Below are 12,240 nucleotides of genomic sequence, written 5' to 3' on the forward strand. Positions count from 1 at the left end.
TAAGGGAGGCTATTCGGCAAGCCTCAAATCACAAGCGTCATGGAGATCATAGTCGTCTGCTTTAAATCATCCTCCTGCAGTTCGTAGCTTTACTGCTTGCAGCTTACAGGATTTCCGCTTGTGTCAGCTGACTTTCTGCCATACTTAAGACTCGTTGGAGTTCACTGCAGTCAAGTGTGTGCGTGTTCTGGCCGCCGTCCTGGTAATATTATTTCCTGGATAAATAATTGCGATTTGATCATTGTGTACTGTGGGCTATCCATAGTAGTGTGACACTGATAAGTAAGATGTCACGGCCATCAACCAGAGATAAGACTATCAATTTACTTATGTAAGCTTATCGTCCTGATATCAAGTGACCCTCAGGACCGTAGATTTACTGCGCTTCGCGTCATCTAAAGATAGTTTACTGCATTGACAATGGCTTCTCACTATCTCATCGGAGTGTTACTAGTTGCCTGGTTCCATCTAGCAGTCACTGGTCAAGCACGGCCATCTGATCCACAGCCGGTAAAAACGTACAATGTGAGTTTCGACGATGATCCTTCTGTGAGGTGGAATCAGGTGCTGGACGACCACAGGGTATATCTGCCGGACATATTCCAATTTATTAGGTAAGATATCTCGACCTTGCGATCATTCACCCACTCAGCTCTTTTGGGAACTGAACAGATTGAGTTTAGCTGCAGAAAAAATAATATAGATACTTAAGCAGATGTGTTCTCTGTGTATGTGCGTGCTAGAAGCATTAAAGTTTTTCTGTCTACTATATAGCCAGTCCATCGGTTTGTCTGTCTGTCTTCTTGGTTGGTGATCTGCTTATTAGCTGCATGGTCTCGCTGATTGCCTTTGCTTTCTAATTGCCCATACATCCATACTTTTATTTCCAATCACGTGTACGTTAACTATCAGTCTTTATAAAAGAATCGTTTTTATTCATACCGTTTGAATTAAATTACGTGATGTTTAGACGATCGAGTTGATGGGTGGGTGGAGCAGAAGTAGGAACATTAATTTATCCTCCTTCCTGTTTTCCATTTCCTGTGTATGTCTCACATACACACACATATATATATATCTTTGTTGTGTCTGCTTATGTTTTGCAGCGAATATGTGCCTTCAGAATACATCCCTATTCTCCGGCAGATCGCACTGGATATTGAAACATTGCTGCCAGATACTTATGCCAAGGAAATTATTGGTGAGAAATGTGTTATTCATATAGATCTTCTATTTTAATTGGTGATTAGATCCCAGCTGGTTGCTAGCCCATGTTTTACTGTGAAGGGTGCGATCAAACTTTAAAATAAACTTTGAGTGATAAGTATCTATACCAATATTGTAGTTCTTTGCACATTTTTATTTCCATAAGGATTATGTTAGACGATCTTCATATGACTTTACAATAATTTGTATTCATTTAAGATGGAAAGAAAAACATATGGTGCTGTAGCATTACTCACTGGAATCGGTCTTCCCTTTCTTCAGTTAAAATTTATTTAGAAGCTGTACTATGTTTATCCCTTTTAAACCGGCATTATTCGTCTATCCTTCAATCTGCCTGGCAGATTTGTCTGAGTATAACTTTGCATTCTCAATACCTTTCTGTAGATAGACCTGAACTAACTTAACAAAAGCAAACCAGATCGCAGTACGTCACAATGTAAAAGTATTTATTATCTCTCTTTTTGTGTTGTATCACGGGGGCTTGTATATCGAGACCAGAGGATGAGTATTTACAGAGACTGGGGAAAATAGTATTTTCGTAGTAAAATTATTAGAGTAGTAAAATTATTAGAGATAAAATTCACCCCCACTAGTCTTCTAGTCTTCTGAGACAAGAAACAATCCAATCCATAATCTTCACCATTTGATTTCTTATTTTGAATTGGATGAAGGAGTGGCACAGTACTGGGGTATGAACACAGCGGACGTCATCATGCTCAACATAGTCTACGATTTCACTGCGTAAGTTGACAACTGGATATTCCAGCGACTGACACTTGCAGTGCGCGCAGCTTAATGTGCATGCTAACTTTGATGTCACACGTTCCATGCAAGTAAATTTTTAAAAAGCGCTTTGCAAGTATCAGCGTGTGGAGACTCATTAAGAAAGTCTTTCTGACACAGGATTTTGAGTGTCAGTTGATTCAGGAAATGATGTAGGAAGTACTATGCAGTGTTATGGGAAGATGCTCGGCTTTGGAGGGTCGGGGGGCAAACTATGCTGAGAGTGAACGACAGAGCAACGCTCGACATTTTTGCCCCCCTGGTTTATACGCCACTACCACGGACACAAATAAATAAACAGTTATCAGAAACGTAAAACATGAAACACAAGGAAACCACTAGGCAGAACAAGTTTCCAAACGTGTTGTGGTATGTGTCACGTTCCAGGAGCTAAAACAGTGAAACAAAGGATTGTTTTAATGCCATGATGAAAAATGTGTTTTGGGAATACTGTGGCATAACACATCAATAATGAAGTCAGAATGCAAAAAGACGACGACAGCAATAATCTAGAAAATATTTAAAGAGTCTAAGTGTCTTTGCCAACTGTATTCGACGAAACCTCCCCAAGATGATGCAAAATAATGATTTCAATGATATATTCTTTGAATATTTGTCTAGATAGTACTTGTCTATATATATATATATCGATAGTATTGTGTATATGTTTAATCATGCTTTAGTCGTTTTCATGCGAAACCAAATAGCTTTCAACAACTGAGAGAGACTGCATAGTATGGCTTACATATTCTCCTAAAATTACTATGCAGAAGCCGTAGTTATGAAGCGAGGGTAAGTCGTTGCTTTGGGGCAATATGGGGAATATAAGGATAAGCGTCCTGTTTCTGAAGTGTCCAAATGCCGCAGATGGTTTTTACCCCTGGAGCCTTAGATAGAAAGTGAAGGAAAAGGTGGCCTAGGGTAAAGAAACATGAAGCAGTGTCCGCGGTGTCTGCATTTATTGGCAAAATCGAAAACAAGATGCTTTTCCTTAAGTTCCCCATGTTGCCCCGGAGCAGTTCTTTACCTTCGCTTCACAACTGCTGCCCTAAAAGGCTGGGATAGCATATTATTTCAGTCCCCCAGTATCCCAGCGACTTTGCAGGCGAGGGTGTCAGACTCTTTATTTATACCGAGACGTGAACATGCACACCGAGGCACAAGCTTAAGTCATAAGCTCAACGGTCAGGTCATTCTTATCAGTTACTGAATGTTACCCTTGTATATTCCCTTGTAAGTTACCTTATATCATTGTTTCTTTTCCCTCATATCAATCGCCATGCCAGTTATTGCACCAGCATCGTGGCACAGGACACGAACGGCACGATCTGGCATGCTCGGAACCTGGACTATGACGACCCGGACCTCCTACGCAATCTCACTGTGTCGGTCAACTTTCAGAGAGGCGGGCAGGTAATGAAACTAAAGTAGCTTATAATTATGGGCTGGTTACAAGTGTTTGACACTCTAGGCACGTGCAGGCGCACACACACACAATCGCGCGCGCGCATACACACACACACATTTTGTCTTTTTGTCTCTCAGGTTGTCCGTCTGTCCTTTTCTCTTTCTTCTGTCTCTCTGTTTCGTCCTCTCTTTTGGGCTCCAAGGAAGGTACGAATGTTTACACCCAGATAGCATGCAAACGTTTTAAAAACGTTTTAAAAACGTTTTAAAATGTTTACATAAAACATTTTAAAAAGGTTTGCAAAAAACGTTTTAAAAATGTTTATCATGCACATCAAAGTAATGTTTTAAAAACGTTTTCTGCAAACATTTGTAAAACATTTTAAAAATATTTTTAAAACGTTTTATAAACATTTTTCTGTGAAACATTTTAAAAACATTTAATAAATATTCGTATGTAAACATTTTTAAAACGTTTTTAAAATGTTTTCTAAACCTAATTTAAATGTTTCGCATGACACGTTTTTAAAACGTTTTTAAAATGTTTTTTAAACTAATTTAAATGTTCCACATTTCACACATACTTTCTGCAGTTTCACTTCAAACATGGCAAAAAGGATGTACAGAGAAGATTTTCATTTGTTTTAATTAAAACATATTTCGTTGGGAATAAACCCAGGAGACATTTACATTGTACAATAGCAAGTACAAAATGGTGACCATTTGTGATAAAAATGAATAAATGATACTCAAAAAAGAGAAAAAAGAATATAAATTAATTAAACACCGACAAATCAATGCATAGGATTTTTTCTTAAATTAATACTTTTAAATATTTCAATTTCAAATACTTAAAGGTGAGGTGGTGCGGCACTGTGCTCCGTGCAGAGTGCCAAGGAATAATTAAACTAAAACTAAACTTTTAGACCTTTAGATTTACAAAAAAACAGTGAATTGTAAATACATTTGGATGATGTACAAAATACACCAAAAAGTACAGTTACCCTGCTGTAGATAACAACATGCACATTATCATCTCTACCCTTCTACAAGGGACATATCATTCCAATTAATTAATAATATGAGAATTTCCATACCGTAAAATAAGGCTGAACAAATAAAAGTTCATGTATGTCTGGTAAAGCGGCTTTACGAAAAACGCACTTAGAACACTATCAGATCCACATGCCTTCATTTCAACATACTAAAACCTTCTAATATGTAATTATTATAGCATTGTTGCTAAATATCAGCAAGCGTCCCAATTAGGGTCAAGAGTGGCTTGGTGATAAGCCTGATGTTCCTTATGCAGCAAAGTTAGGCATACATGCCAGTGTAGAGGAGTAAAAGGAGGCAAAAGCACAGAAGTGTTCTATGTTGGAGACAGCTCTTGAGCGTGGGGGAGAGCCAGTGACAAAGGACTGTCAGGACTGCCTGCTGTTGCCGTTGGAAGCGAATGGCTATGTGACCAGTACTGGCATTCGGCGGCTGTAGTTGGCATTGCAGTCATCGTAGACATTACTTGTATATCTCTAGACTTCTCTGTCGCTGGGAGAGCAGTCGTCGCTCTCTGATGCGGATGGCAGCTCGGGCGGGAAGGACGACGGACAGGTGGAACAGCACTGTCTGGTGAAGCATTGGTCTCCACTCTGTGATGGCTCCTGCACTAACTTTATCGGAAGCCTCCATACACCCACGGTTCTTCCGTACAGCTTCTGCAGATAGCAAAAATGGGATTTGTAGATTAAAGAAGCGCTACAGGTTTATAGATTAAAGATGGATTAAAGAAGTCTCACACTATACATATTGTTTCACTTTTATGGTGCTTATGCTTGTTCCCCATGTCTTTCCGTTTTTACGCTAGTTTCACCCATAGAAGCACAAAGTTTTTCAAAAATGTCAAGCTATGCTTTAAAATTCCCCTAAATTATTACAGATTATCATTTCAATCATGGCTTTAACAATGACATCTGCTTTACGTACGAGTAATTCATGAAAGGAATCATCATCAAGGTGTCCATCCAGTTCCAACAGCTCTTGCTGTGTTCTAATCGGAAGGATCAAATCTTCTGGCAACATTCAGGCATCCTTTGCTGGAGCAGGCTGGTCTTTGCTTATCAGTGAATGAATCACCATATCTTTTACTTCCTGTAGCATCAATTTCAATTCTCTGTCTTGTTTCAGAATGAGCCAGGCAAATGCTGCAACAGTATGAACATAGCACTGTGAGCAAAAGTGGACAATTAAGTTTTATAGGTGAATGAATCCAATCACTGGTGGTTTGTGAGGCAGTAAGAAACTTGTATAACCAACACTATGTTCAACTTGAGATTGTGAAGGGAATTCACAACAAAATTAAATAGGCAAAACAAAAAGCAAGAAAAGTAACCCATAATATAAAATTGTCTGAATTACCTTCATTAGACACTCTCTGGGTACCGCCTTTTACTGCTGCAGTTGTGAGGTCTGTCCCCTCTTGTACTCCTTGCTGAGAGTCACTACGTTGGTCACTTGGGTGCTCATGTCGTGGGGGCAATATTCTGGTGGTTAGTGCATTTACCTGTGGGCATAAACGCTTGTTTTCCACTTGTGGTTGCAATGAGTCTGGCAATGGTCCTGCTGGCACTGCTGGATGCACTGATTTCCATCTAAAGTCGTCTTCTTCCTCCTCGTCTGGGCTCTCTAGCCCTAATCTAATTAACAAGCATACCTATTAATAAGTGTGCAGTGAAATGACAATTATGAAAATTTAAGAATTTCTGGAGTAAAAGATTTAAGAAATAAAATAATAAATAATTCCTAGGCTATACCTATCATAATATCAATATTACCCTCATGAAAAATTGAAATGAACTGCAATACTGAAATCTGTACTGATCTTGTAAGTTGTTCTCCAAACCTAGGGATTCCCTAATCCCTGTCATTCTATAACTCAAACAAGACACAATGTGACTACTTGTTTCTCTTCCTCTTCCAATCTTTTCAACCTTTAGTGCTGTCATCATCTGTTGTATCCAAGTTTGATGTATACTGGCTGTTATCCACTTTGCGTCTGGCAACCAAATACTCATCTGAAAGGGTTATTATTTTGTGAAGTTATCATAAACATCGAGAATAATGGCATGCAATGCTTTACCACACAATATGAATTTCACATGACAAAATCAGTTAACTGTCTGTTCGCTGAGATGTTAATGGTCATGTGGCTGTATGTTCCAGTCTGTAACCACAATAAACCCTAAGCACGGTCTGCGTGGACTAAAGACACTAACACTACCTTAAAACCTTTTACAAAATAAATATGAACAATACTTTTAAACTTTATCAAGAGACTGACCCCAAAAATATTAACCAGGCTGATGAAGTCATCAAACATCCAATCTCTATAATATACATATATATGACAATGAGTAAACAGTATAAAAGTACCCTTTGAACCCAAAATGCAAACAGCTTGAAGAGTCCAGGTATGTCTATCTGGCAGAGCTCCCTCCTTAAGGTGTTTTGTCAGCTCACTTGGTGGATAAGTATGCTAACCGTTTAGCGTGCTGAAAAATAAACAATCCTCTATGAACTCTTACCAGGAAGGCTAACTGTGTGTCTTTATGGGAGTGTTGGACGTTTTACGTCATCTGTCATATTTCTGTCAGAGATTATGATTGCATATATTTTTATACACTGTTATACTCAAGGAACTATGGTAAATACAGGGAGGATAGCATGAATCTTGTTCAGCTGAGATATGATTGTATTGACTGCAGTTTGCTTCTGTGGCATGCAATGTTATAATGTCACGTTAGTTAATGTTATTAAAAACTCTATCATCCTTAACGTAAATTTTAAAAACATGTAACACAAATTTACACCATAATGAGAAATGATTACACAATACCAGTGGTACCATTTCAGCCACAGATAACGGTTTAGCAATGAATTCAAGCAAGCAGTTATTACAGGATGCTTTTGTCGCAACAAGGCAAGAAGTACTGAAAGTGAACTGTTGGAAATGTTAAATGTTGCGACCCAATATGCCAACTGTGTGGCCAAATCTGTGTCTGTTTCACTGTCGCTGTCTGAAGATATCGCTGAATCAAACTGATCATCAATATAATCTTCAAATTCACTAAAATTAGATTTCACAACATCATCATCATTATTTTCATCCAAATTGTATTTAGTCGGTAAATATTGCTGGCGTGATGTTATCGCTGAGAGTTCTGGTGTCTGCTGGTTCGAACTGTTATTAATTTGACTCTGTAGATCTAAAACTGTGAGCACTTTCTCTACGACAGTGGATCGTGGATGTTTGTATCAGTGTGTATTGAATACATCTTTCTTCTTTCAGTTCTGCCAACTCTGCTTCTACAAGTTTTATTAACTTTTCTCCGCTTCGTCCAGTAGGACGACATGATGTGAACTATCAGCTGCCTTAACGTATTAGATTATGTACGAGCGCTCAATTCAGAAAGTAAACTTTGACACATCACACCCAATAAGCAGACATTAAATGTGTGTTGTACTAGAACACGGTATATAGCGTTTTATAATTAAGAACCTGCAGTACGTGTGTGGTAAACAAAGAGAAAAGATTACAACCTTGGTTTTCAAACATACAGTACATCAGCAGAGAAAATGTCGCGCCGCGTGGAATCATGGGAGTACGTGCATCCACAAGAAGAATAGCAAATATTTAGTTACGTAGCATTGATGTTTTAAAAACTGCAATGATTTTAAACTATCAAACCTAGTCATAAGACAAATATAACAAAGTCTTTAAAAAAGCTTTTTGGTGAGGATTTTCAGTATCTACACCGTGGACTGGCTCTAAAATTCCGTAGGAAAAGTGAATGCCGGCGAATCAAATAGTGACGTCTTTTAAAAAATTACGTCATGACGCGCAGCCATAAAGGTTAACATTGTAAACGTTTATAAAACATTTATTTAACATTTTTGTTTTAAATGTTTTATTTTCAAACATTTTAAAAATGTTTTTAAAATGTTTTACTTAAAAATGTTTTTTTGGTAAATGTTTTTAAAATGTTTTTAAAACGTTTTATCTAAAACGTAAACCTTATTACAACCATGTAAACGTTTTTAAAACGTTTTTAAAATGTTTTCATGCTATCTGGGCAGTGCTTTTTCACGATGACTTCTTATCTGTGTCTGCTGTTTCTTTCTTTTGTGTGTCTGAATTGTTCGCACGTGTATTTATGTCTGGGAATCATTCATATCTTTTTTTACTTGTGTCTGCAGACACTGTACACCGCCACGACATACGCCGGATATGTTGGGGTGCTCACCGGTCAAAAACCAAATGCTTTTACCATCACAATAGACCAGCGTGGAGTTCCAAGTAAATATTTGTATTTCTTTTCTTTTTTTTTTTTTCTTAAGTAATGTCCTGTCTCTCTGTCTGTTCGTTAAGAATATGCGTCTTTAAGAACTAAGGAGGGTATTTCAAGTACACGTCCTACGTCAGTCATCATATATTTGTTTTATGACAGGAATGCACCAGGGCTACTGGTGGGAGAACATACTGGTGGCCATTTTGGACAAGTCTGCTTCTTTTGTTAGCTTCCTTGTCAGACAGGTCTGTTTTTGTCTCCCAAAAACTATTGTTAAGAAGGCAGCAATCCACTCGTTCCTTCTGACGGTCTGTCTGTCGGTCCGACCCTCCACGCATATCCTTGCGTTCCGTTTTGATTATCCCGTCCGCTCACTGACGTTGTTTCCAATTGCAGACGCTGGAGGAAAGTCCAGACTTTAACAGCGCCGTGGACCATCTTTCTACTACCGTCATCCACGCTCCAGCCTACATCATTGTCGGCGGTAATAAATTGTCAACCTCACAGACAAATTACAGTCGGACCTCGATAAGTCGAACTCAAAGGGACCCGAAAAAAAAAATACGACTTACTTAGTTTTCGAGTTAGGGAAAATGGCGTAATAGGCGCAGGTATTTGGCCGAGAACTAACAATTAATTCGATATAGGGAGGTTTTCGACTTAGGGAAGGTGGACTTAAACTTCAGTGACTTCTTCAACATGTTGCTGTCATTAGGAGCTATGGAGTTTTGTCATTATTTCTTTCTGTTCGAGTTTTTAAAACTTTAGTAAGAATTATAGCATGTGCCCTTTTGCCTGCTTGGATTTTAATAAAAAAAATTTGTTAACACCAGAAGCGTTATTATCTGACAATTTATTTGTTTAATTTTTTTTATTTTTTTTTTGTGCAATGCTGACCATTCTAGGCACACAAAAAGGAGAAGGCGTAATTATAACGCGAGATCGACTGGCTGCCGTTGATAGATATTACCTGAATCTTCTTGAAGGCAGGTGAGAAGGTATTCTAGAAGTTTTCTGAAGTATGAGTGGTCTATAACGTGTTGTCTAGAGCAATAATCAGAAGGCAGTAAACCCTACCTTGGTAACTTCATGGGGCTATCGAAGAACTATTGAAAACAATAAAAGCAGCGAGGATGCGGAAAAGGATATGGAGATGAAAAAAGAGCGGAGGACGACAAAAAGAACACATAGACAAGCACACTGGCAAACTCGACTTAACGTCTATACAATGACAGTGATGACGCTTAACAATGATAACACCATGCGAATAGTAATGGACTGGGAAATTTGATTTTCAGGTGGTATGTTCTAGAAACTAACTACGACCACTGGACCACGCCTCCTCCAGATGACGACAGAAGGTAATGAGAGCAATATTCAGCACTGGCTCCATAGGGTTTTATAGGTCGTCAGAACATTGATGAGTTTGTATGAAGCTTACTGACCGAGACAGGGTAGGCAGTAGACTGTACATGACGTCATATCGGTAGCTGATTGTAGAGCGGTATATAACCCCCGACTGTAATACTGATTGTAGAGCAGTATGTAGACCCTAATAGTAGAGCAGTACATAGCCCCTGACTGTGATAATGATTGTAGAGCAGTATGTAGCCACGTCTGTGATACTGATTGTAGAGCAGTATATAGTTCCTTAAATGTGGACAGCATTTGGTCTGTGTGTGTGTGAGAGAGAGAGAGAGTGGGGTTACTATGTAAGCATGTAGAACGGATATTATGAAAATCTCACTACCTCGAGCGAAAGAATAAAGCATCTTGCATCGTGTAATATTAATGCATGAAAAAGATACGAGGACACATATGCTGATGTTAAAATTATTAACACCTAGTCGATCGAGCAGATTACAGAGAAAGAAGTGAACTTGATGTGTGTGTGTGTGTAGAACTGCTGGAGAAGGAGCAATGAACAAGCTGGGACAGGCTGGCATTAACGTGGTATCGTTATTCAATGTGCTGAGCACTCCGCTAGTCCTAAACAGGTATTCTTTTTTTTCTGAAACTTCCCTTCTCTCACTCTGCATCTCTCCGTCTGTCAGCCTTCCTGATATTCTAAGTCTCTCTTGACATATACACACATACACAATACGCAGTTGTACGTGTGTTGTGAAAATATTGAAAACGCTATAATCTTATAATAAGTTCAGATGCCGTTGAAGTACTGGATAAATAAGAAGAAAACGCTACTTGCGAGAATATTAAACAGTCTTTAAATACAATAAAACATAGCTTATTTCAACTTCTTTTGGGTCTGGGACAAAAGGAAGGACGCATCGTAGAATGAGACGCGCGCGTGTCTGATTCTGTGTGCGCGCTTGTATGTGTGTGTGCGCGCGCGCGCCCGCGTGTGCATAAATACTGTTTGTAGCATTAATAGTGTATAGAAAGGACAGATGTTCTCACAGCTAAATGACAATAAGCTTTATGCCGAATGGCGTTTGCTCTATCAGCAGCTAGTTTAAAGTAGAACATTCGTGTTCGCAGCAACACCACCTATTCGATTGTGATGAGTGCTGTCAATCCACAAGTGTACAAGGCTCAAGTCCGCTGGACACCTGCCAAGTGGCCAGCATCAGGTATCAACAACTTCAGATAAGTCTGCCCTTTCCCGCCGACTCGGTTCCGAGAACACGACTACACGACATCTGATTACTGACCTAAATTGCTGCAGCAGTGAAATATACATTACATTAACATGAAATCCTTTCTGATATTTTCTTGCGTGAAAGCCGATTTTACAAGGCATTTCCTTTTTTTTTTTATGTTTATTGGGTTGACTGAATAGAAATCGTGCATTTTTTTCCCGCTTCGTTTTTATTTCTTTAAATTTGTATTTCTTTCAGTTTCAGCTTTCATTTACAGTAATAACTCGATTTTTATTTCTCAAGGGACCTCCAAAAAAAAACAATAATAAACGCTAAATCTAGGAAAACGTTACATCAAGGAAACATTTGTTTCAGATTACATCCAGACACGGAGAAAGTATGATAGACACCGCATATCACAATCTTGTTTAAATATATTACATTGTAAAAGGGGAACAGTATCGACTCCATCACCGCTGAGTCACAGCCGCAGTATCCTCGCATATTTCGTCGGTAGAAAGCACACCGCAAGTTTCCAAGCTCTCGTCACAAGTAACGAAATCGTCAAAGTTAGAGGTTAGTTTCTCCCTATCATCTCGTTGAAAATTCACCATTTTCTTAGTGAACACGTTAAATCCGAGTCAGATTACATGCGATATACATTGGACGGGCCAGGAAAAATGAACGTTATACTTGAGGAAAACGATAATGCAAGGAACATATAATCGAGGATCGAAAACTATTGGGTATGTGGGGTTTTCTCCTGGGCAGCCGAAAACGAACGTTATTTTGAGGAAATCGATACATCAAGGATCGCAAAATCGAGGTTTTACTGTAATCTCTTACCAATATTCTTTATTGTGTTACCCTCTAAGGGG

The 12,240-nt window shown here is 38.7% G+C and overlaps 1 protein-coding gene across 1 annotated transcript; it reads left to right on the plus strand.

Moving 5' to 3' along the window:
• The first annotated feature begins 45 nt into the window (after positions 1-45).
• Positions 46-11,478, plus strand: LOC112561225 (N-acylethanolamine-hydrolyzing acid amidase-like). Its single transcript, XM_025233570.1, has 11 exons — positions 46-614; positions 1,107-1,201; positions 1,899-1,968; positions 3,297-3,423; positions 8,671-8,770; positions 8,922-9,007; positions 9,159-9,246; positions 9,668-9,752; positions 10,061-10,123; positions 10,664-10,759; positions 11,262-11,478. The coding sequence occupies exons 1-11, from the start codon at positions 421-423 to the stop codon at positions 11,371-11,373; spliced, it is 1,116 nt and encodes a 371-aa protein (XP_025089355.1). The 5' UTR covers positions 46-420; the 3' UTR covers positions 11,374-11,478.
• The last annotated feature ends 762 nt before the right edge of the window (positions 11,479-12,240 follow it).

Source organism: Pomacea canaliculata, linkage group LG4 (genome assembly GCF_003073045.1).
Source record: "Pomacea canaliculata isolate SZHN2017 linkage group LG4, ASM307304v1, whole genome shotgun sequence".
Taxonomy (NCBI): Eukaryota; Metazoa; Mollusca; class Gastropoda; order Architaenioglossa; family Ampullariidae; genus Pomacea; species Pomacea canaliculata.